At 36.7% G+C, this 25,204-nt stretch overlaps 1 protein-coding gene across 6 annotated transcripts in view; it reads right to left on the reverse strand.

Annotated features, from left to right (window-relative positions):
- Positions 1-25,204, reverse strand: part of CCDC171 (coiled-coil domain containing 171) — a 314,797-nt gene that overhangs the window by 102,101 nt on the left and 187,492 nt on the right. For all 6 annotated transcript variants that reach the window (XM_065908260.1, XM_065908262.1, XM_065908264.1 and 3 more), the window contains 2 exons: positions 23,961-24,106; positions 21,872-21,926 (listed from right to left, as the gene is read on the reverse strand). In XM_065908260.1, the coding sequence (XP_065764332.1) occupies positions 21,872-21,926; positions 23,961-24,106 (201 nt within the window). The remainder of the gene's footprint in view (positions 1-21,871; positions 21,927-23,960; positions 24,107-25,204) is intronic.

Raw genomic sequence — 25,204 nt, forward strand, 5'->3', positions numbered from 1 at the left:
AAAGTTATCATCTTTCCACTTCATAGGAATCAAATTAGTTGCTACCTATAAAATTTGTTGCCAGTGTATCTCTCTTTCCTAGAAACATTTTTATCATTGAAACGAGGCTTTCTCCTCTAGATCTTGATTCTGCAAAGTAAATATACACATGCTATTTTCAGCAATCAAAAAATGAAGACACAGGACTTCCCTGGTGGTCCAGCAGTTAAGACTCTATGCTCCTAAAGCAGGGAACTCAGGTTCCATCCTTGGTCAGGGAACTAGATCCCCTGTGCCACAACTAACCCCCAGCACAGTCAAACTACATAAAATAAAATTTAAAAAAAAATAATTAATAAATAAAAAATGAAGACAATATAAGCAAGACTTCCACTGAAATCTGGAGATAGTTTTAGTTGTGTTCAGAGACTGGGTAATGGTAAAAAAAAGTTTGACTCATTCAACAAACATTCATCAAGCACCTACTGGGTATCAAGCACTATGATAGATGCTGAGCATATAAAAATTAAGGAGACAGAACTCCATCCCTCAAAGACTTCAAACTCCAGTGGCATAATTAATCTCTCAAAATGTATGTCCTAGCCTTCCCATTTATCCATAATGTCTTGTTTCTCCTGTCAATTGCTATACCACCTTCTTTATTTGCCAAAAGAATTATGTTAATCAATCTCAAACCTTTATCTTTAGCTCTGCCTTTTCCCCTGAGGTCTAGATTCTCATATCCTGCTGATCACTCACTCCACAATACCTTAAACTCAGTATTTCCAAAACAAAATTCATCATTGTCTCTCTTTTCTTCACTAACAAAAAAGGGGGGGTGGGCAAAAAAAGCCTGTTCCTCTTTTTGTTTTCCCAACATTAGTTAATCATACTGCCCATCTTGGGAACCACCCTCCCTTGCCTTTCACGTTCCCATTTTTACTAAATAAGTTTCATATCCTTTCTTCTGACACCACTCATCATCACGATCTAGTCTCAAATCTTCACCAGTACTCATCTAGCCTACAAACTCAAGGTTCTTCATTATTTCATTACCAACTTCATTATTCACTATTTATGGTCTGCAAATGTGCCTCCCAAAGCCCCAGTTTAGTAAGGAAATCTGACCACATCATTCCTTATCTTAAACCTTAGTTTAGTCTCCCTGCTCCATAATAAAGATTGAAGCATCTTAAAAATGACAAAAAAAAAAAAAAAAAGTTATTCCATTACCTGGCTGCCACCTTCTCATTCAACCTCATCTTCTGCACTCTCCTTGCACTTAATGCTGCACTGAGGCCATCTGGCCATTCATGCTTCCATGCACCTGCACATGCTACTCTCTCTGCTGAAATGCCTTTCTCATCTTTCCTCACACTTCAAAGCCCCATCCAAGCTTTAATTTTCTTCTAAGAAATTTCCAGCCAACCCTTGGGTTTTCTAAGTATGCTTCATAGATGAATAACTATCTAGACGGATGTGGAACTGCATCTTATGGGTACATATTTACCATAGTATACTGGAATTATACTGTCTCTACCTTGAAGAAAGAAACAATGAGATGTAAACACATATATATGTTGTTGTGATTGCTATTTGTGTGTCTGTTTGTTTCCCCAAAGGCTAGTACAGTTTCTGGCCCATAATATACATGCAAAAAGCATTTGTAGGGGAGAGAACAAGATGGTGGAGGAATAGGTGGATGTGGAGTACATCTCTACATCTCTCTCCATGGATACATCAGGAATAGATCTTCAGACATAGAAGTGCGTGCAGAACACCAGCTGAGAGCAGGCAGGAGGACCTGACCAGCAGAAAAGAATATATAGACCCACACAAAACTCGGTAGGACAAAGGAACTAGGGGGGGAAAGAGGAGTGTTAAAAGGACTGGACCTGCCCTCAGTGGGTAGGGGAACTGAAGCAGGGGTCCGATCCCCAAATCGGGGCAGCTGTCTGAGTCAGAGGAGAAACATTTAAGGCTGAGAGGGAAACAGCTGATCTGTGGCAGCCTAAATGGAATGAGAATCAGACAGTCCTTGCCGCAGCCATATATACAGAGATGTAGATCCCGTGGAAGGTGCAACAGCTGGGAGCTGGAGTTTAGGGATTGTGGAGCAATCCCAGGGCAGGCGAGGGCTGCTGTTGACTGTGGAGAGACAGATCGAGGGGATGTGAAGGAGGAGACTGTGGTGCCTGTGGAGAAAAGCTGGGTAGCCATGGAAGCAAGGTGATACTGCTGAGTCACGCGTAGGGGGTGGAGCCATCACCATAGCCTCTCTCCCCACACGGCTGCGTAGGCAACTGAATAATAGAGAGGCTGGCTCATCAAATGCCTGACGCACTTAACTAGAGTAGGACCCCACCCAGGGTGCTCCTTCAAGTGACTCATGCACCGATCTACAGAGTAGGACCCCAGCCAGGGGGGCCCCTCTATGTGCCTGAAGCGTGGAACAACAGAGAAAGATCCCAGGCAAGGGAGCCCTCTAAGAGCCTGAACGGGCAGAGCTACAGAGAAAGACCAGTCAAAGAGGCCTTTTGATTGCCAGCTACAAGAAGCTCAAAGAAAGACTCGGAAAGGGCCACAACTCCTGCGGCAGGGGCAGTCTGTGTCCCCGCACACTTGGCACCACCAAGGTCCCCGTAAGCCAAGCAGCTGCACCACCTTCACGTTCAACTCTCACTGGGGCAGAACTGCCACGGGCAAAAAAATGTCTTGTATCTATGCGCACAGGGTCACTTCGGTAGTGTCTGACTCATTGGAACCCTATGGACCACCAGGCTTCTCTGTCAGGGAGGCGGGTTCTCCAGGCAAGAATACTGGAGCATATTGGCCAATACTGGTGGCCATACCCTTCTAGAGCTGCCCTAGCCACCAACTCCCCTGAGTGCCTGGTGCTGCCAGAACCCTGGCAACCGAAGCAGCGGCACCACCTCCACACCTGGCCCTCACAGGGGCAAACCCAAGTGCTCCAAGGCAGTCACAGGAGCAAACCCCAGTGGATGACCCACATGCAGAGGTGGAAATTAAACCACAATTGAAACCCAGGGGCAGTGTGACTAATGGAGAAGACTCAAAACCTTCCCACCAGCTATACAAGCTGCAGATTAAATCCACATGATCAACTAGGCAGACTCTGTTTCTATGAAATACAAAAAACGTCATTGAGAGTACCCACAAAAGAAAACGCACTAGTTCTGATAGCTGTGGACACTGGAGGCAAGAACATATAGGAATTGGACCAGACTAGAATTTGAGCTGCCCCCACAATAGGTCCAAAGAACAGCACAGTTTTGGAGGGCATCCTAGGGAGGTGAGGTGGACTGTGACTCCCAGCAAGGGGAAGGACTCTGACAGCAGTGACTCAAGAAAAACATTTATTATTCTTGTGTTTTGACTTCTTCTGTAAATTCTTAGAATTTTTTTTTCTTTTTTCTCCTTTTTATCCCCCTCTGTTGTAGCTGTAGACTTTAAAGGCACTATGAAATTTAATTAACTTTTGAGCTTTTTGTTTTTCTTTTTTCTCTCAGTCACATTTTATATTGTTGTTATAAACCCTGCCTCTATGTTCAGCTTTTGCAGTTCTGGGGAGTTTTCCGTTTTTTTTTCTTTCTTTTCTCATTTTTAATTTTAGTTTTTAAAACCTATTATTTTTTTTATAGATTTATTCCTTTGATTGCTTTTCCTACTGTTCTTCTCCCCTTGCAGTTAAACTTTAATGTATATAAACTTTCTTCATCTATCTCTATTTAACTTTGTATATCTATTTTTTCTTTCTTTTCTTTCCTCTCAACATATTTGTTAATTTTATTTTCACTGCTTTATTCCCCAATTGGCACCTTGCTTTAGTTTTGTTTTCCGGTTTGTGCTTCAGTTAGTTTTGTTCAGGTAGATATAATTTTTGGTTTCCATCGTTTACCGGGTTAATCTATAGCACTTTATTTTTGTTGGACTGTTTGGACTTTGTTCATGGGTATATATGTATATGTATATATTTTCTCTTAATTATTATTTGCCAGAGTTTGTAACTGCCATTTGTCTGGGTTCATCTTTGGTTTCTTGCTTTTGAATATTTGTTTTATTCTCACTTAATGCCATAACAAACTACTTATGGACTCTGTTCCTGACCAGAGATCAAGCCCTGAGCCTTTGGAGTGGGAGCACTGATTCCAAAACCCTAAACTACCAGAGAACTAACCCTAGGGAGTGTCAAATAGTGAGAACTCACACAAAGAAAACCACTAGAATACAAGACCTAACCACCCAATAGCACCCTGTGCTACTCATCTAAACAACAAACAAACAGATGCACAAAGTCAATCAGCAGCACACAGGGCTACCACCACACTCAGCCTCGCCCACCAGAGGAAAAACAAACAAAAAAAAATTCACTCCAAATATCACCCTACATGAAGCCTACACAAACCACTGGACCAACCTTCAGGTTCAGTTCAGTTCAGTCGCTCAGTCGTGTCCGACTGTTTGCCATGAATCGCAGCATGCCAGGCCTCCCTGTCCATCACAAACTCCCAGAGTTTACTCAAATTCATGTCCATCGAGTCAGTGATGCCATCCAGCCATCTCATCTTCTGTCGTCCCCTTCTCCTCCTGCCCCCAATCCCTCCAAGCATCAGGGTCTTTTCCAATGAGTCAACTCTTTGCATGAAGTGGCCGAAGTACTGGAGTTTCAGCTTCAGCATCACGCCTTCAATGAACACCCAGGACTGATCTCCTTCAGGATGGACTGGTTGGATCTCCTTGCAGTCCAAGGGACTCTCAAGAGTCTTCTCAAACACCACAGTTCAAAAGCATCAAGTGTTCGGCACTCAGCTTTCTTTACAGTCCAATTCTCACATCATACATGACCACTGGAAAAACCATAACCTTGACTAGATGAACCTTTGTTGACAAAGTAATGTCTCTCCTTTTAATATGCTGTCTAGGTTGATCATAACTTTCCTTCCAAGGAGTAAGCGTCTTTTAATTTCATGGCTGCAATCACCATCTGCAGTGATTTTGGAGCCCAAAAAAATAAGTCTGACACTGCTTCCACTGTTTCCCCATCTATTTCCTATAAGGTAATGGGACCAGATGCCATGATTAATTTTCTGAAGGTTGAGCTTTAAACCAACTTTTTCACTCTCCTCTTTCATTTTCATCAAGAGGCTTTTTAGTTCCTCTTCACTTTCTGCCATAAGGGTAGTGTCATCTGCATATCTGAGGTTATTGATATTTCTGCTGGCAATCTTGATTCCAGCTTGTGCTTCCTACAGCCCAGCGTTTCTCATGATGTACTCTGCATATAAGTTAAATAAGCAGGTTGACAATATACAGCCTTGACATACTCCTTCTCCTATTTGGAATCAGTCTGTTGTTCCATGTCCAGTTCTAACTGTTGCTTCCTGACCTGCATATAGATTTCTCAAGAGGCAGGTCAGGTGGTCTGGTATTCCCATTTCTTTCAGAAGTTTCCACAGTTTATTGTGACCCACACAGTCAAAGGTTTTGGCATAGTGAATAAAGCAGAAATAGATGTTTTTCTAGAACTCTCTTGCTTTTTCGACGATGCAATGGATGTTGGCAATTTGATCTCTGGTTCCTCTGCCTTTCCTAAAACCAGCTTGAACACCTGGAAGTTCACAGTTCACATATTGCTGAAGCCTGGCTTGGAGAATTTTGAGCATTACTTTACTAGTGTGTGAGATAAGTGCAATTGTGCAGTAGTTGGAGCATTCTTTGGCATTGCCTTTGTTTTGGGATTGGAATGAAAACTGACCATTACCAGTCCTGTGGCCACTGCTGAGTTTTCCAAATTTGCCAGCATACTGAATACAGTACTTTCACAGCATCATCTTTCAGGATTTGAAATAGCTCGACTGGAATTCCATCACCTCCACTAGCTTTGTTCGTAGTGATGCTTTCTAAGGCCCACTTGACTTCACATTCCAGGATGTCTGGCTCTAGGTGAGTGATCACACCATTGTGATTATCTGGGTCATGAAGATCTTTTCTTCTGTGTATTCTTGCCACCTCTTCTTAATATCTTCTGCTTCTGTTAGGTCCATACCATTTCTGTCCTTTATCAAACCCATCTTTGGCGAAATGTTCCCTTGGTATCTCTAATTTTCTTGAAGAGATCTCTAGTCTTTCCCATTCTGTTGTTTTCCTCTATTTCTTTGCACTGATCGCTGAGGAGGGCTTTCTTATCTCTCCTTGCTATTCTTTGGAACTCTGCATTCAAATGGGAATATCTTTCCTTTTCTCCTTTGCTTTTCAATTCTCTTCTTTTCACAGCTATTTGTAAGGCCTCCTCAGACAACCGTTTTGCCTTTTTGCATTTCTTTTCCATGGAGATGGTCTTGATCCCTGTCTCCTATACAATGTCACGAAACTCCGTCCATAGTTCATCAGGCACTCTTTCAGATCTAGTCCCTTAAATCTATTTCTCACTTCCACTGTAAAGTCATACGGGATTTGATTTAGGTCATACTTGAATGGTCTAGTGGTTTCCCCTACTTTCTTCACTTCAAGTCTGAATTTGACAATAAGAAGTTCATGATCTGAGCCACAGTCAGCCCCCGGTCTTATTTTTGCTGACTGTATAGAGCTTCTCCATCTTTGGCTGCAAAGAATATAATCAATCTGATTTCGGTGTTGACCATCTGATGATGTCCATGTGTAGAGTCTTCTCTTGTGTTGTTGGAAGAGGGTGTTTGCTATGACCAGTGTGTTTTCTTGGCAAAACTCTATTAGCTTTTGCCCTGCTTCATTACGTACTCCAAGGTCAAATTTGCCTATTACTCCAGGTGTTTCTTGACTTCCTACTTTTGCATTCCAGTCCCCTATAATGAAAAGGACATCTTTTTTGGGTGTTAGTTCTAAAAAGTCTTGCAGCTCTTCATAGAACCGTTCAGCTTCTTCAGCATTACTGCTTGTGGCATAGGCTTGGATTACCATTATATTGAATGGTTGCCTTGGAAACGAACAGAGATCATTTTGTCGTTTTTGAGATTGCATCCAAATACTGCATTTCAGACTGTTTTGTTGACTGTGATGGCTACTCCATTTCTTCTAAGGGTTCCTGCCCACAGTAGTAGATATAATGGTCATCTGAGTTAAATTCACCCATTCCTCTCCATTTTAGTTCGCTGATTCCTAGAATGTCGACATTCACTCTTGCCATCTCCTGTTTGACCACTTCCAATTTGCCTTGATACATGGACCTAACATTCCAGGTTCCTATGCAATATTGCTCTTTACAGCATCAGACCTTGCTTCTCTCACCAGTCCCATCCACAACTGGGTATTGTTTTTGCTTTGGCTCCATCCCTTCATTCTTTCTGGAGCTATTTCTCCACTGGTCTCCAGTAGCATATTGGGCACCTACCGACCTGGGGAGTTCATCTTTCAGTGTCCTATCATTTTCCCTTTTCATGCTGTTCATGGGGTTCTCAAGGCAAGAATACTGAAGTGGTGTGCCATTCCCTTCTTCAGTGAACCACATTCTGTCAGACCTCTCCACCATGACCCGTCTGTCTTGGGTGGCCCCACACAGCATGGCTTAGTTTCATTGAGTTCTACAAGACTGTGGTCCTGTGATCAGATTGGCTAGTATTCTGTGATTATGGTTTCAGTGTGCCTGCCCTTTGATGCCCTCTCACAACACCTACCATCTTACTTGGGTCTCTTATCTTGGACGTGGGGTATCTCTTTACAGCTGCTCTAGCAAAGTGCAGCTGCTGCTTCTTAGGAGGGCAGAAATCAAAAGGAAGAAAGAATTCAACCTTGAACCCTGGGAAAAGCAGACCTCAAACACAATAACTTAAAAAAAAATAATGAAAAGACAGAGAAATACAACACTAATGAAGGAACAAACTAGAAGTACAGAATTCCAAATAAATGAAGAGGAAATAGGCAAACCACCTGAAAAAGAATTCAGAATAATGACAGCAAAGATGATCAAAAACCTTGAAAACAAAATGGAGAAAATACAAGAATCAATTAACAAAGACCTAGACCAAAAAAGAATAAACATACAGAGAAAAACAACACAATTACTGAAATTAAAAATACTCTTGAAGAAATCGATAGCAGAATATCTGAAGCAGAAGAATGAATCAGTAAGCTGGAAGATAAAACGGTGGAAAGAAAGTGAAAGTGAAATCAGTCATGTCTGACTCTTTGAACCCCATGGACTGTAGACTACCATGCTCCTACATCCATGGGATTTTCCAGGCAAGAGTACTGGAATGGGTTGCCATTTCCTTCTCCAGAGGATCTTCCCAACCCAGGGATCAAACCTGGGTCTCCCACATTGTAGGCAGATGCTTTACCATCTGAGCCAGCAGGTAAGTCTAAAATGGTGAAAATAACTTTTGAAGAGCAGAATAAAGTAAAAAGAATGAAAAGTACTGAGGACAGTCTCAGAGATCTCTGGGACAATACCAAATGCACCAGCATTCGAATTATAGGGGTCCCAGAAGAAAAGGAAAAAGAAAGGGTATAAGAAAATTTTTGAAGAGATTATAGTTGAAAATTTCCCCAACATGGAAAAGGAAATAGTCAATCAAGTCCAAAAGGCACAAAGAGTCCCATACAGTATAAACCCAAGGAAAAACACACCAAGAAACATACTAATCAAGCTAACAAAAACTAAACACAAATAAAGAATATTAAAAGTAGCAAGGGAGAAGTAACAAGTACCGTACAAGGAAAATGCCATATGCTTAACAGCTGATCTTTCTGCAGAAACTCTGCAGGCCAGAGGGGAATGGCAGGCTATATTTAAAGTACTGAAAGGGAAAAATCTACAACCAAGATTACTGTACCCAGCAAGGATCTCATTCAAAACTGATGGAGAAATAGAAAGCTTTTCAGACAAGCAAAAGTTAAAGAGAAGTCAGTACCACCAAAACAGCTTTACAACAAATGTTAAATGGATACAGTCAAGAAACACAAGAGATCTATAAAATCAACATCAAACAATTAAGAAAATGGCAATAGGAATATCTGTATCAATAACTACTTTAAATGTAAATGGATTAAATGCTCCAACCAAAAGACACAGACTGGCTGAATGGATACAAAAACAAGACCCATATATATGCTGTCTACAAGAACCCCACTTCAGACATAAGGACACATATAGACTGAAAGTGAGAGGATAGAAAAATATATTCCATGCAAATGGGAAAAAAAAGAAAGTTGGAGTAGCAATCCTCATATCAGACAAAATAGACCTTAAAATAAAGAAGATTACAAGAGACAAGGAAGGATACTACATAATGATCAAGGGATCAATCCAAAAGAAAGACATAACAATTGTAAATATTTATGCACCCAACATAGGAGCACCTCAATACATAAGACAAACACTAACAGACATAAAAGCAGAAATTGACAGTAACACAATAACAGTAGGAGACTTTAACACTGCACTCATTCCAGTGGACAGATCATCAAAACAGAAAATTAATAAGGAAACACAAGTTTTAAATGATACATTAGATGAGATGGATCTCATTGGTATCTTCAGGACATTTCATCCAAATGCAGAAGAATACACCTTCTTCTCAAGTGCATATGGAACATTCTCCAGGATAGACCACATCTTGGGTCACAAATCAAACCTCAGTTAACTTAAGAAAACTTAAATTGTATCAAGCATCTTCTCTGACCATGCTATGAGACTAGATATCAATTGTAAGGAAAAAAAACTGTAAGAAATACAAATACATGGAGATTAAACAACACAATTCTAAATAACCAACAGGTTACTGAAGAAATTAAAAGGGAAATAAAAAAATTTCTAGAAGCAAATGACAATGAAAACACAACACAAAACCTCTGGGATGCAGCAAAAGCAGTTCAAAGAGGGAAGTTTTTAGCAAAACAATCCTATCTCAAGAAACAAGAAAAACATTGAACTGACAACCTAACTTTACATCTAAAACAACTGGAAAAAGAAGCACCAAAAAAACCCTCAAAATTAGTAGAAAGAAATAAATCATAAAGATCCGAGCAAAAATAAATGAAAAAGAAATGAAATAGTAAAGATTAATAAAACTAAAAGCCGGTTCTTTGAGAAGATAAACAAAATTGACAAGCCTTTAGCCAGACTCATCAAGAACAAAAGAGAGAAGAATCAAATCAACAGAATTAGAAATGAAAAAGGAGAGGTTACAACAGACAATGCAGAAATACAAAGGATTATAAGAGACTATTATGAACAACTATATGGCAATAAAATGGATAACCTGGAAGAAATGGACAGATTCTTAGATAAGTTTAATCTTTCAAGACTGAGTCAGGAAGAAATAGAAATTATGAACAACCCAATTACAAGCACTGCGATTGAAGCTGTGATCAAAAATCTCCCAAAAATCAAAACCCCAGGACCAGATGGCTTCACAGGAGAATTCTATCAAACATTTAGAGAAGAGCTAAAGCCTATCCTTTTAAAACTCTTTCAAAACACTGCAGGGGAAGGAACACTCCCATATTCATTCTACGAGGCCACCATCACCCTGTTACCAAAAGTAGACAAAGACAACACAAAAAAAGAAAACTACAGACCAATATCACTGATGAACATACATGCAAAAATCCTCAACAAAATTTTAGCAAACAGGATTCAGCAACACAGCAAAAAGCTCATACACCATGATCAAGTTGGGTTTATTCCAGGAATGCAAGGATTCTTCAATATATGGAAATCAATCAATGTGATACACCATATTAACAAACTGAAGGATAAAAACCATATGATAATCTCAACAGATGCAGAAAAAGCCTTTGACAAAATTCAGCACCCATTTATAATGAAAACTCTTCAAAAAATGGGCAGAGAAGGAACCTACCTCAACATGTTTAAGGTCATAAATGATAAGCCTACAGCCAACATTATTCTCAATGGTGAAAAACTGAAAGCATTCCCCCTAAGATCAGGAACAAGACAAGAGTGTCCACTTTCACCACTACTATTCAACATAGGTCTGAAGTCCTAGCTACAGCAAGCAGAGAAGAAAAAGAAATAAAAAGAGTCCAGATCAGAAAAGAAGTAAAGCTCTGTCTGCAAATGACATGATACTGTACATAGAAACCCCTAAAGATAGTATCAGAAAATTACTAGAGCTAATCAGTGAATTTAACAAAGTTGCAGGATACAAAATCAATACACAGAAATCACTTGCATTTCTATATGCTAACAATGAAAAATCAGAGAAATTAAGGAATCAATTCCATTCACCACTGCAACAAAAATAATTAAATATCTAGGAATAAACTTACCTAAGGAGACAAAAGAACTGTACACAGAAAATCCTAAGACATTAATGAAAGAAATAAAAGACGACATAAACAGATGGAGAGATATTCCATTATCCTCGGTAGGAAGAATCAATATTGTGAAAATGACTATACTACCAAATGCAATCTACAGATTCAATGTGATCCCTATCAAATTACCAATGGCTACTTTCACAGAACTAGAACATAAAATTTCACAATTCATATGGAAACACAAAAGACCCCCAAATAGCCAAAGCAGTCTTGAGAAAGAGGAATGGAGCTGGAGGAATCAAGCTTCCAGACTTCAGATTATACCACAAAGCTACAGTCATCAAGACAGTATGGTACTGGCACAAAAATAGAAATACAGACCAATGGAACAAGATAGAAAGCTCAGAAATAAACCCATGCACCTATGGCTACCTTATTTTTGACAAAGGAGACAAGAATATACAATAGGGCAAAGACAGCCTCTTCAGTAAATGGTGCTGGGAAAACTGGACAGCAACATGTAAAAGAATGAAATTAGAACACTTCCTAACACCATACACAAACTCAAAATGAATGAAAGACCTAAATATAAGACCAGAAACTATAAAACTCTTAGAGGAAAACACAGGCAGAACACTCAATGATATAAGTCAAAGCAAGATCCTCTATGACCCACCACCACCAGAGTAGTGGAAATAAAAACAAAAGTAAACAAGTGGGACCTGATTAAACTTAAAAGCTTTCACACAGCAAAGGAAACTATAAGCAAGGTGAAAAGACAACCCTCAGAATGGGAGAAAATAATAGCAAGTAAAACAACTGACAAAGGATTAATTTCCAAAATATACAAGCAGCTCATACAACTCAATGCCAGATAAACAAACAACCCAATCAAAAAGTGGGAAAAAGACCTAAACTGCCATTTGTCCAAAGAAGACATACAGATGGCTAACAAACACATGAAAAGATGCTCAACATTGCTCATTATTAGAGAAATGCAAATCAAAACCACAAGGAGATATCACCTCACACCAGTCAGAATGGTCATCATCAAAAAGTCTAAAAACAATAAACGCTGGAGAGGGTGTGGAGAAAAGGAAATGCTCTTGCACTCTTGGTGGGAATGAAAAACCTAGGAATAAAACCACCATATGACTCAACAATCCCACTCCTAGGCATATAACCTGAGGAAACCAAAACTGAAAAAGACACATGTATTCCACTGTTCACTGCAGCACTATTTACAATAGCTAGAACATGGAAGCAACCTAGACGTCCATCGACAGATGAATGGATAAAGAAGTTTTGGTACATATACACAATGGAATATTACTCAGCCATAAAAAAGAACACATTTGAATCAGTTCTGATGAGGTGGATGAACCAAAAACCTATTATACAGAGTGAAGTGAGTCAGAAAGAGAAAGATAAATATCATATTCTAACACACTTATATGGAATCTAGAAAAATGTACTGAAGAACTAATTTACAGGGCAGCAATGGAAAAACAGGCATAGAGAATAGACTTATGGACATGGGGAGAGGGGAGGAGAGGGTGAGATGTATGGAAAGAGTAACATGGAAACTTACATTACCATATGTAAAACAGATGGCCAACAGGAATTTGCTGTATGGCTCAGGAAACTCAAACAGGGGATCTGTTTCAACCTAGAGGGGTGGGATGGGGAGGGAGATGGGAGGAAGGTTCAAATGGGAGGGGATATATGTATACCTACAGCTGATTCATGTTGAGGTTTGACAGAAAACAGCAAAATTCTGTATAGAAATTACCCTTCAATAAAAAAATAAATTAAAAAGAAAAAATAAATAGATAAAGCATTTTTAGGACTCAGATATTACAAGGAGACAACCATTAGGACTCAACTATTATTTATAGTAAATACTGTGTTTTAGGGCTTCCCTGATAGCTCAGTTGGTAAAGAATCCACCTGCAATGCAGGAGACCAGGTTCGATTCTTGGGTTGGGAAGATTCGCTGGAGAAGGGATATGCTACCCACTCTAGTATTCTTGGTCTTCCCTTGTGGCTCAGCTAGTAAAGAATCTGCCCACAATGCAGGAGAACTGGGTTCAATTCCTGGGTTGGGAAGATCCCCTGGAGAAGGGAGAAGCTACATACTCAAGTATTCTGATCTAGAGAATTTGATGGATAAGACTTTATTACACAAGCAGATCCAAGAATGTCATCAAAAAAAAAAAAAAAAAACAAACCTCTTGTGACTTCCTAGTCATTGGTCTAGTGTCATTTCAGCCTTATAACTTGACAGGATTTATAGATTCAAGGTATTTCAAGTCTTCTGAGGTTTCTGAATTGTGACCTCCTTTTTTATCTTTTAGCCATTTTATTCAAAAGGCATCTGACACTGATCATAAAAGTTCAAAGGTAATTTTACAGTTCATAGTACACTGTGATCATACATAGGAAACACTTTTGTTAATTCTCCCAAACTTGAAGGACTCAGCAATCTCTAAAAGCTTCAAGAATTCAGCCATTCCGCTAATTCAATAACAATTTTAAAAGACTACAAAAAAATGTTCAGTTCTTCCCCACATTCCAAATGTAATGATGTCAACTTACTTTCACCCCCTATAGTTAACCAAGATATCTCTCTGTTACTACCCAATAAATACTAACAGAACTAAATTTTCTCACACCTAACCCTAAATAATCCAGACACTATCCTATCCATGGGCTTCCCTGGTGGCTCAGATGGTAAAGATCTACCTATAGCGCTATTCTATCCATGTAGTCATCACTCTATCCTGAAACTTATTTTAATACAATGATTGTATTCTCCTTCTTTTCCTCACAATAGAAATATTTAACTATGGTTGGAGAGCTCTTCATTTTTTAAAATTTTCAATTCATGAGAGGATATATTATCGGTAATATTAAAAGCCTACTGGCAAAATGATTAGGAAAATAAAAGTACACCATATCAGCAAGAGACTCTAGCAAAAATGTCAGAGTGGAGAACCCCAAAGGCCAGTGCCTCCACAAGGCAGTGAATAAACTGGGGAAATGTTTCAGAATCAACTTTTTCAGACCTCTGAAAACGAACTGAAAGTTTACTGTAGCCAGGAAAAATCTTAATCAAGAAAAAGCACCTGAATCTGGCTATTTAAGCAAGTCACTAGGCAAACAAAAGCTACTAGACTACAGTGAGCGGCAGCAACAAACACGAGGGCTACAGTGGGAGGGCATTTGAGTTCCAGAGTTGTCATCTGTAACATTCCCCGAGAGCTCAGCAGTAAAGAATCAATCTGCGATGCAGGAGATGGGAGTTTGGTTCCTCAGTGGGAAGATCTCCTGGAGAAGGGAATGGCAACCCACTTCAGGATTCTTGCCTGAAAAATCCCATAGACAGAAGAGCCTGATGGGCTAAAGGCCAAAGGGCTGCAAAGAGTCAGACAAGACTGAGCAAATGAGCATGATCACACACATATTCAAAATACCCACTTTTCAACAAAAAGCTATAAAGTATGCAAGAAAATAAAGTATGGCCCATACATTAAAAATAACAGAAATTAATAGCAACTGTTCCTGGGGAAGCCTAGATATTGGATTTATCATACAATAACTTTAAATCAATTATTTCAAATGTGCTTTAAAACTTTAAAGGAAACCATGTACAAAGAATCAAAGGAAAGCCATGAGAATAACTTCTTCAAAAATGAGAAATATAAATAGATATGAAGTATAAAAAGGAACTGAAGAGAAATTTTGGAGTTGACATATTCCAAAATGCTGGGAAAAAAATGAACTGTCAATCAAAAATTCTATATCCAACAAAAATATTCTTCCAAAATGAAGGAGAAAGTAAGTCATTCCAAGACAAACAAAAAGCTGAGAGTGTTCTTTACCACCAGCCCTGCCCAGAAGAAAGGTTAAAGGGAGTCCTTCAGTCTGAAATGAAAGGACATTAGACTGTAATTCAAATCAACAAAAAGAAATTAAGAATATCAGTAAAGGAAACTGCATATGTAAATATAAAAGTCTGTGTTCATCTATTTTTGATTTATAACTCCTTTTTCCTATATGATTTAAAAGATAACAACATAAAACAATAATTATAAACCACTGCAAACCATACAGAATTAACTTAAAACTAAACAACAAAAAGATATTTGGAAAACATCCAAATGTTTTGGAAATTAAACAACTTACTCTTAAGATGCAGGGAGCTCAATTCTGGTGCTCTGTTACAAGCTAGAGGGGTAGAATGGAGTGGGAGGTGGAAGGGAGGTTCAAAAGGGAGGGGACATATGTGTACCTATGGCCAATTCATGTTGATACACGGCAGAAACCAACACAATATTGTAAAGCAATTATCCTCCAAAAATAAATAAATAAAATTTTTTTAAAAAACATAAAGGGTGAGGGAAGGTAAAGAAAAAAAAAACACAAACAATGAATAAGTCAAAGAAGAAATCACAGAAAAATTATAAAATATTAATACTTTAATATAAACAAAAACACCATATAACCAAACTTGTGGGAAGCAGTGACAGTTGTGCTCACAGAGAAATTTACAGCTTAAATGCCTGCATTAAAGAAGAAGAACGGTCTCAAATCAATAATCCAAGCTTCCATCTGAGGGAAGTGGAAAAAGAAGAACAAACTAAACCCAAAGCAAACAAAAGGGAGGAAATAATAAAGATGTGAGCAAAGATAAATACAGGAGAGAATAGAAAAATAATAGAGCAAATCAAGAAAATCAAATCTGATCCCTTGAAGAGATCAACAAAATTGACAAACCTTAACTAGACTCACTAAGAAAAGAAAGATTAACAAATTACTAAAATTAGGAATAAAAATAGAACATTACTACTGATTTGGAGAAATAAACAATTCTGAGAAAATGAACAACTTTGTGTCAATAAATTAGATAACCTAGATGAAAAAGACAAATTCCTAGAAACACATGAACTATCAAAACTGACTCAAAAATAAAACTTGTATAGATCTATTATAACGGAAAAGCAAGAGAATTCCAGAAGAACATCTACTTCTGCTTTATTGATTATGCAGGTCAAGAAGCAACAGTTATAATCAGACATGGAACAACAGACTGGTTCAAAATTGGGAAAGGAGTACATCAAGGCTGTATATTGTCACCCTGCTTATTTAACTTCTATCAATAACCTCAGATACACAGATGACACTACCCTTATGGCAGAAAGTGAAGAGGAACTAAAGAGCATTTTGATGAAGTGAAAGAGGAGAGTGAAAAAGCTGGCTTAAAACTCAACATGCAAAAAACAAAGATCATGGCATCCAGTCCCATCACTTCATGGCAAATAGATGGGGAAACAACAGAAATAGAAACAGACTTTATTTCCTTGGCTCCAAAATCACTGCAGATGGTGACTGCAGCCATGAAATCAAAAGATGCTTGCTCCTTGGGAGAAAAGCTATGACCAACCTAGACAGCATATTAAAAAGCAGAGATATTACCTTGCCAACAAAGGTCCATCTAGTCAAAGCTAAGGTTTTTCCAGTAGTCATGTATGCATGTGAGAGTTGAGCGCCAAAGAATTGATGCTTTTGAACTGTGGTGTCAGAGGAGATTCTTGAGAGTCCCTTGGACAGCAAGGAGATCCAACCAGTCCATCCTAAAGGAAATCAGTCCTGAATATTCATTGTAAGGACTAATGCTGAAGCTGAAACCTGATGAGAAGAATTGACTCAATGGAAAAGACCCTGATGCTGGGAAAGATTGAAGGTAGGAGGAGAAGGGGACGACAGAGGATGAGATGGTTGGATGGCATCACTGACTCGATGGACATGAGTTTGAGCAAGCTCCAGGAGTTGGTGATGGACAGGGAAGCCTGGCGTGCTACAGTCCTTGGGGTCACAGAGTCAGACACGACTGAGCGACTGAACTGAACTGATTACAGGGAAAGAAATTGAATCAGTAATCAAAAAACTTTCAAGAAAGAAAATCACCAGACCATACTTTACTGGTAAAATCTACCAAAAGTTTAAACAATTAACACCAAACTTTTTCAAACTCTTCCAAAAAATTGAAGTGGAGAGGCTACATCTTAACTCATTCTATGAGGACAGTATTACAATGAAACCAAAGTCAGACAATGATATCATGGGAAAATTACAGACCAATATTCCTTACGATCACAGATGCAAAAATCCTCAAAAAATACTAGGAAGCCAAATACAGCAGTACAGTCAAATGATTATACTCTACATAATGAAGTGGTATTTACACCAGAAATGCAAAGGTGGTTTAGCATATGCAAGCCAATCTATATAGTACACAACATTAAAAGAATGAAGGTTGAAAGTAAAAAAGATTATCTAATTTGAGGCAGAAAGAGCCTTCTACAAAAATAACAACACTCTTTCATGATAAGAAAACTTCAAAGAACTAGAAACAGAAAAACGTTTCCTCACTCTCATGCAGGACATCTATGAAAAAAATAGATGCAACATCATATTTAATGATGCAAAACCAAAAGCCTTCCCTATAAGATCAGGAACAACACACAAGGAGGTCTGCTTGTCATCACATTATCTTATGGCTAGGACTGCAAGTTCTAGCCAGACAATTAGATTTAAAAAAAGAAAGGAAAGGAAAGGAGTGGGGAGGAAAGGAAAAGAGGAAAGAAAGAAAGAAATCATAATCTTATATATAGAAAACCATAAAGAATCCACACAAAAAATTATTTGAGCTAATAAATTCAGCAAAGTTTCAGTATACAAGACCAATACACAAAATCAGCTATATATCCATACACTAGCAATTAAGAACCAAGAAATGAATTTAAAAATAATTTCATTTACAACAGCATTTCAATGGATAGAATAATAAGGGATAAATTCAAACAAGGGACAAAACTTGTACACTGAAAACTATAAAACACTGTTGAAAGAAATTAGAGATTTAAATAAATGGGAAGACATCTCATGTCATGTATTGCAAGACTTAAGACAGCAATTCTCCCCAAATTTGATCTAGTAAATATAATTGAATCACTACTAAAATTCCAACTGTCTTTTTCAGGCTGGATGGGGTGGGGAAGGCAGTTTGGGGGAGAATGGACACATGTATATGTAAGGCTGGGTACCTTCACTGTTCACCTGACCATCACAATATTGCTCATCAGCTATACCTCAATACAAAATAAAAAGTTTAAATTTTTTTTTAAATTGAAAAATGATCCTCAAATTCATATGGAATCACATGGCACCCTGAAAAGTCAAATCAATTTTGAGAAAATAATAAAGTTGGAAGATTCACATTTCTAGATTTCAAAATTTACTACAAAGCTACAGTGATCAAAACAGTGTGGCAGTGATATAAAGATGAGTACAAATATCAATGGAATAGAATTGAGATTCCAGCAATAAACTTATTCATCTGTTGTAAAATGATTTTTACTAAGAGTACTAAGATTACTGAATAGTGGGAAAGAACAGTCTTTTTAATACATGGGGTGTTGGGACAATTGGACATCCATGGAAAAGAATGAAGCTGGATCCTTGCATCACACCATATGTAAGAATTAACTCAGTATGGAGCAAAGACCTAAGTATAAGAGTTAAGACTATAAAACTCTCTGAAGTAAACTTAGGGGGAAATCTTCACAATCTTGGATTTGGCAGTGCATTCTTAGATATGAGACCAAACATGATCAACACAAGAAAAAACCTGAACTTCATCAAAGTTAAAAACTTTTGTTCATCAAAGGACACTGACAAAAGAGTCAAAAGACAATATCAGAATAGGGTAAGGGGGTATAGGAGTGACTACTTAATGGTACTGGGTTTCTTTTGGGGATGATAAAAATACTCTTGATTAGATACTTGTGATTGTTGAATAGCATTATAAATATATTGAAAGCTACCAAATTGTACATTTTTAATTGTTTAAATAGTGATTTCTTTTAACTTTCAATAGTTATGGTTTTTCCAAAATACAAAAAGTAGTTCAGAATTCAACTAAACAGAAAAGTGTGTATTAAAAAATATACATTATGAAAAGTTGTAATAATTTGTATATCTTTGTCCTAATTTTCTTAACCCCAATAACTTGAAATTAGTCCAAAAAGGCTTCCTAATAAAAAGTTAGCTTCTGGTCTACATTTAAAACAGTCATAAATTAAATATATTTAAATTCAATTAAAATAAAATTTCTATTTCTTTGAAAAAATATATGCTTTTAAATAAAAATGATGGGCCTTCTTTATTAAATACTAGTGTCAGTCCCAAATAGGGTTTTAAAAATCATAAACAGTCAACTGCTGTGCATAATACAGTTTTAGTATTTGAAAAGTTGAATGTATCAAATTTAAAAATGAACAAATACCAAAAAAATAATAGCTTCTCCTAAAAACAATTATGTTTAGTTTAAGTTATTTAAAGTACAAGAAAATAATTTCTACATGAAAGTTTTTTTTATTTGATTCTTGTGTTAGAAGTTAGTATTAAAATTCAATTCAGCAGGTTAAAAATTATTTTTATTCCAGAAAACTTGGTGCATACCTTGAAAACATATGTGCTTAAAAAATCTGAATAGCTATATTATTTGACTATGTACAGTAAACTGTGCTAAAGAGCTTGGATGTAACCACAATCATTTTTACCACACAATGGGATAGCCCAAACCCTCCTGTACTACTCTTAGTTTCTCTAAGAAATAAAATGCACTAGACAGTCCACAGTGGCCAGAAAAATAAACGTGCAAGCTCTGGCTTGAAGACAGATGGGCTGCACCTCCCTGAGAACTTCAGAAAGGACCCGCTGGGTCTCCTTCTTATCACCCATTTGTTCTCACCCACACTTTGTAGAAAAGAGAATTAGTTCAATAATTAATTAGCCTTTCCTAAAATTTCATGTGAAGCTTGAAGAGTAATTATAATTTAAAAATCACTATATATACAGAAATTTGCAAAATAACTATAACATCTAAAGGGGGAAAAGTCATATAGCAAAAGTAAAACTACAGTGGTTGTAGGCCAATTCTACAGACATCTTTCTTTCTATATGTTAAAATCAAAAGAACTGGAAATGAAGAACTCTATGATTATAACTGTCCTGCTGCAATCAGTCTTTATCATACTTAAAGATATATTTTGCCATTCTCACAACAAGAAGTAAGGTATGACATTTAGATTTCACACTGATGATGGGTTCTGTCTGATGTCAAAGTCCACGCCCAAGACAGCTGCTAGCCAACATTATTTTCCTCTGTCTGAGAAGACGACAAACAATTGGGTTTCAAAGGCAATATTAACTGCTATAGAAAGATATGCCATGTACATGACATAATTTATTTTTCCTATCCAAAGTCTCACCATATACTGAAAAAACAAAAAAATCTAATCAAAATATCTTTTTTCCTACAAACCTAAATTTCAGATTTCTAGCATATTTGGATTTGATGTGATCATATTTAAACTACACTAGCTGGCTAAATATTTTAAACCGGAAGGAGGAGAATTCATAGTTTCAAATATTACTTAAAAATAACACTCAGAAATAAAAAAATATCAGATTTTTTTTCAGAATGCTTTTGGTAAGTCACTTTTAGCTAGTCACTTACAATATCAAAGAATACAGATGCCCAGTGTTTTTAACATGTTAAAATGTATTAAATATTAGTTTGTTAATGTTATTTATTATTTCCTTAGCAGGATTAGTTTTTAGGAGATTTTAAGTGATCTAAAATTGTATTAAATAAAAAATTTGATCCAAAAATTATTCTAAATATGATTCATTCATAAACTCCATGTATCTTAAAAGTACTCAGTACTTATATTTCTAACAAATTACCTGTTGAACAATAACAGAAACACATAAATAACGTTTCTCTACTTTTAAATAAGGGGTTTCCCTGGTGGCTCAGTGGTAAAGTGCCTGCCTACCAAGAAGAGAGATTACAACTCGGAACATATCACTGCCTGGGTTAAGGTAGATGAGTCCTACCAAATACAATATATGATGTCTCTCTCTACATATATATGTATATGTAATAAGGATAGTAGGCTTAAGAGTGCTGCGAGGGACGATGTGCTAAGTTACTTCAGTCATGTCCGACTCTTGGCAGCCCCATGGACTATATAGCCCGCCAGGCTCCTCTGTCCATGGAATTTCCCAGGCAAGAATACTGGAGTGGTTGCCATTTCCTCCTCCAGGGGATCTTCCTGACCCAAGGAGCAAACCAGTGTTTCTTACATCTCCTGTATTGGCAAGCAGGTTCTTTACCACTAGCACCACTTGGGACAGTGTGTTCAAACATTTTATCATAATGAGACATGATGATACCTTAATCACCTCTAATTCAGTGAGCAAAGACTACAAACAACTCAAGTGCAATTATACTAGTTTGGAGAAACCACTATTTTCATAGTTTCATCAAGTACATAAAGTGAATTCTGAAAAAAGTTATGCAATATAGCATTGTCCAATACAAATTTTCAGTCATTTGAAAGGATCCTTTTGTTAACTTATATCTAAAGAAAGCTACAAAATGAATCAAAGTACTTTGTACTTAATATTGATAAAATTAATGTCCAGGAGTACTGTATCATAATACAAGCTGAACAATATTGAAGAAAAATTATAGTACCTTATGAAGCATATTTTCTACTGTTCTCATATGATTAGCAACACATTCTTTGTCTCTAGAAACAAAATAAAGATTAGGTATTAGTAAAACCCAAACCCTACGGTAACTGTCATTCATTTTAGTGTTAAGTCACTGTTACTGAAAAATAAGGGTTGGTTTTCACTGTACTCCTTCTAAAAGTGTAAAACCCAACCATATCCACTGGTATATTTTCATATTTAACTCTTCAGTTATATTGCCTGCCACAAATTAGAGGTGAGAAAAACCTTATGAATATCTTCAAAGTTAAAAAAAGAGTGAAAAAAGAAATCATGATTACATAATTGATATACAATGTGTTGAAAAGGTTAAACTTGCATTCTTTTAGCTTCTAATGAAAAAGACTTTAGAAATATTAGTGGGGGATATAAATGGCCATACTATGCACAATAATATTTTCCCTTTGTCAGGTTTTTTGTGCTATAATAATTACACAAAAATTCTTTATGGGCTTGACTAGAAATATGCAAATTTACTATTCTCTTCTCTAGCCTTGTATATTGAACTTAGCTTTTACGATGAAATTAAAAGTTTAGATGGAAATGCTGAAAACAAAATTTTAATGGTGAATTACAAATTAAAAACTGTAAATAATGTATTAGCTCTCCAAATTTCAAATTAGCTTTTTTAGTGTTATTAAGAATATGTGCCCATGGTCACAGATCTCAGACACGACAAATTCCTGAATTACCAGTAGTATTGTGAAGATGCAATATGAATCTAGAGGTTTTATAATCTTGTTTTCATTAATCTTAGAATTTTCAATGCTCTAAGACATACTAAAAATTACCTATGCTAAGAATCTCATTTGACATGAGAAAACCAACTGAAAAATGACAGCAAAAAACTGATTCAGTCAGACTTATATTTTTTAAAAATGACAATTACATATACCCAATATGGTAGCACAGAGTTATAGAGCTTTATAATTACTCAAATATGTACTGGTGGGTATTCAAACATGCCAATATTGTGGCGCTGTGTAAACTCATTTTTTTCATTATGTGTGAGCAATATCCCAAGCCAACTGACAAAGCTGTGGATATTCTAGGATTGCAAACTGCTTGTTTTGTGATTTAGTTTATAGACTACATTCATATTTCATGCTATGCTTAAGAACAGAGTTTGTCTCCAAACATTTTTAAGTTGTATTTACATATTTGTAAATATATATATATACACATACACACATGTGTATACCTGTGTGTTGCATACTTGCAAGTACAGGAATCAAGAATTTTTCAAATTTAGAAACAGTGAGTGTATTAAAATTAGATGGCTCTTTAATCTATAAATAGATTTTCTTTAAGTCATGCAGTTTGTGAAAAGGGTTGTCTTAAAGTACTCCATGAAATTTGATGTGGGGAACAAATAAAAATGCCCAAGAGAACTGTTCAATTTGAACTTCACAGTGTATGTCAACTTGATTACCTGGTAAAACGAAAAACACTTCTATCACATTTACATAGTTACCCACTCTGAAAACTGCCTATTTTTCTCTATTTAACATATTTGAATATACAGCCATAAAATTAAAAGAATTTTCCATGATCAGTATGCTTTTATTGCACTTAAAAAATGCTATAATACACAGGTTGACTATATACTAACATTTCTTTATGAAAATATGACTTGCAATATTATAATATATGCAGAAGCAAAATTGGAAGGCAATGGGACAGAAAGGGTTGACAAATATATGATAAGGAAACTATTCAAAACTTTAGAATAAAGTGTCTTATAGGTTAAGAGTCATATGTTAATGAAAATCTGGCTTCAAACAAGTTAACACTACAACAGAGCCTAAAATATACAACATCAGCGGTTATACAGAAACTTATTCTTTTCTAAGGTTTCTCAATAAAATATACATTTAGTATGTTGAGTTAAGAGTTTTCTCTTCTTGAGGATATATCAGAGAATTTCAAAGAGAGACAGCTGTACTTTTGTTTTCTAACACTGTATTATCCAGGGCTAAAACCCAGAGCATGAAAGTAAGAATTGATCTTTTGTCTGTTTTAAGTGATCTCCCCAAGGTCCAAATGCTCACTTGGCTGCCATGCGGAGGGCACTCTCTGCATCATGGATGTTCTCCTCCAGTCGACGCTTGTCCTGCTCCAGCTGGGTAAGATGTCTATTGAGCTGACGCAGAGATTGATCTTTTCTTCTCAGCTCCATCTTTGCCTCGGAGAGACTCTGCAAGCAGACAGAAAACAGAGTTACTTGTCAGCCCCGATAATTAACTTCAATTTATGCCATAGGCTATTAAACAAAGAAAGATACGGACTGACTGAGAAGTAGACTTGGGTCATTACACATCAAGGTTTAACAAATTTTTGGCAAAAATTTTACATACGTGCTAAATAGAAATGATAGAAGTGAGAAGGTTCGGAAAAATGTTTAGCTGCAAAATACAACTCTATTTTATTTTTTAAAATACTACAAGGCGAATGCATTCTTTTCTTGGTAAAAATATCTGATTATTAAAAACCTCAGGTTACATTTTCCTTTAATGACAAAAAATAAAGATCTCAATGAAAAACGCACATGAAATTTAGAATCTGTGCAAGAACTATCATATGGCCAAAGTGTGTGTGTGACTGAGAGGAAAGTGGATTAGGATACCGATAAGAGAATGGGGAACCCAAGATTTAAAACCATCACTGCTATCTTTATAAATGTATCTGTAACAGATTGCTATATACATCTCGGTGAAAGAACAAACTGGATTCCAAAATAAAATTTACTCATTTCCCATTTTAAAAAAAACTCTCATGTCAGAGATAACACAAACCTGATCAACATTTCAACAGAGAGTTATAAATAATACTTGCATTTGTTATTATAAAAACAGTCCATAAATATTTTCCTAGTCAGAGAAGTACAAAATTTGTTGATTGATGTTTGTTTTGCTATGTGCTTTAATCTGAAATATTCACTTAGGACAAGTTTCAAGATACAAGAGTACAACTTCATCTTGGAACTAAGGCTAAAGGTTTTAGAAACTTGTAAGTTAAAGGAGCATTTTCTTATTTTAAACTCTAGGATGTAAAACAATATAGGGATCAGAGGATCTCTTAGCACTGAAAATCTGCTCATTCCTCTGCCTATGTAATTTCTAGAATATGAGCTTATCAACCAATTTTTCCATTAAGTTTGTTGGACACTGAGCTATATAATTGAATGTATACACATATTTTTGCTTTTTTCTAAGAGTTTCGCCACACATTAACATTCACAACCATGCTTCAAATACCCAGTAAAGAACAACCAAAATGCAGTAATTTCATGTTT

Source organism: Muntiacus reevesi, chromosome 17, assembly GCF_963930625.1.
Source record: "Muntiacus reevesi chromosome 17, mMunRee1.1, whole genome shotgun sequence".
NCBI classification, from domain to species: Eukaryota; Metazoa; Chordata; class Mammalia; order Artiodactyla; family Cervidae; genus Muntiacus; species Muntiacus reevesi.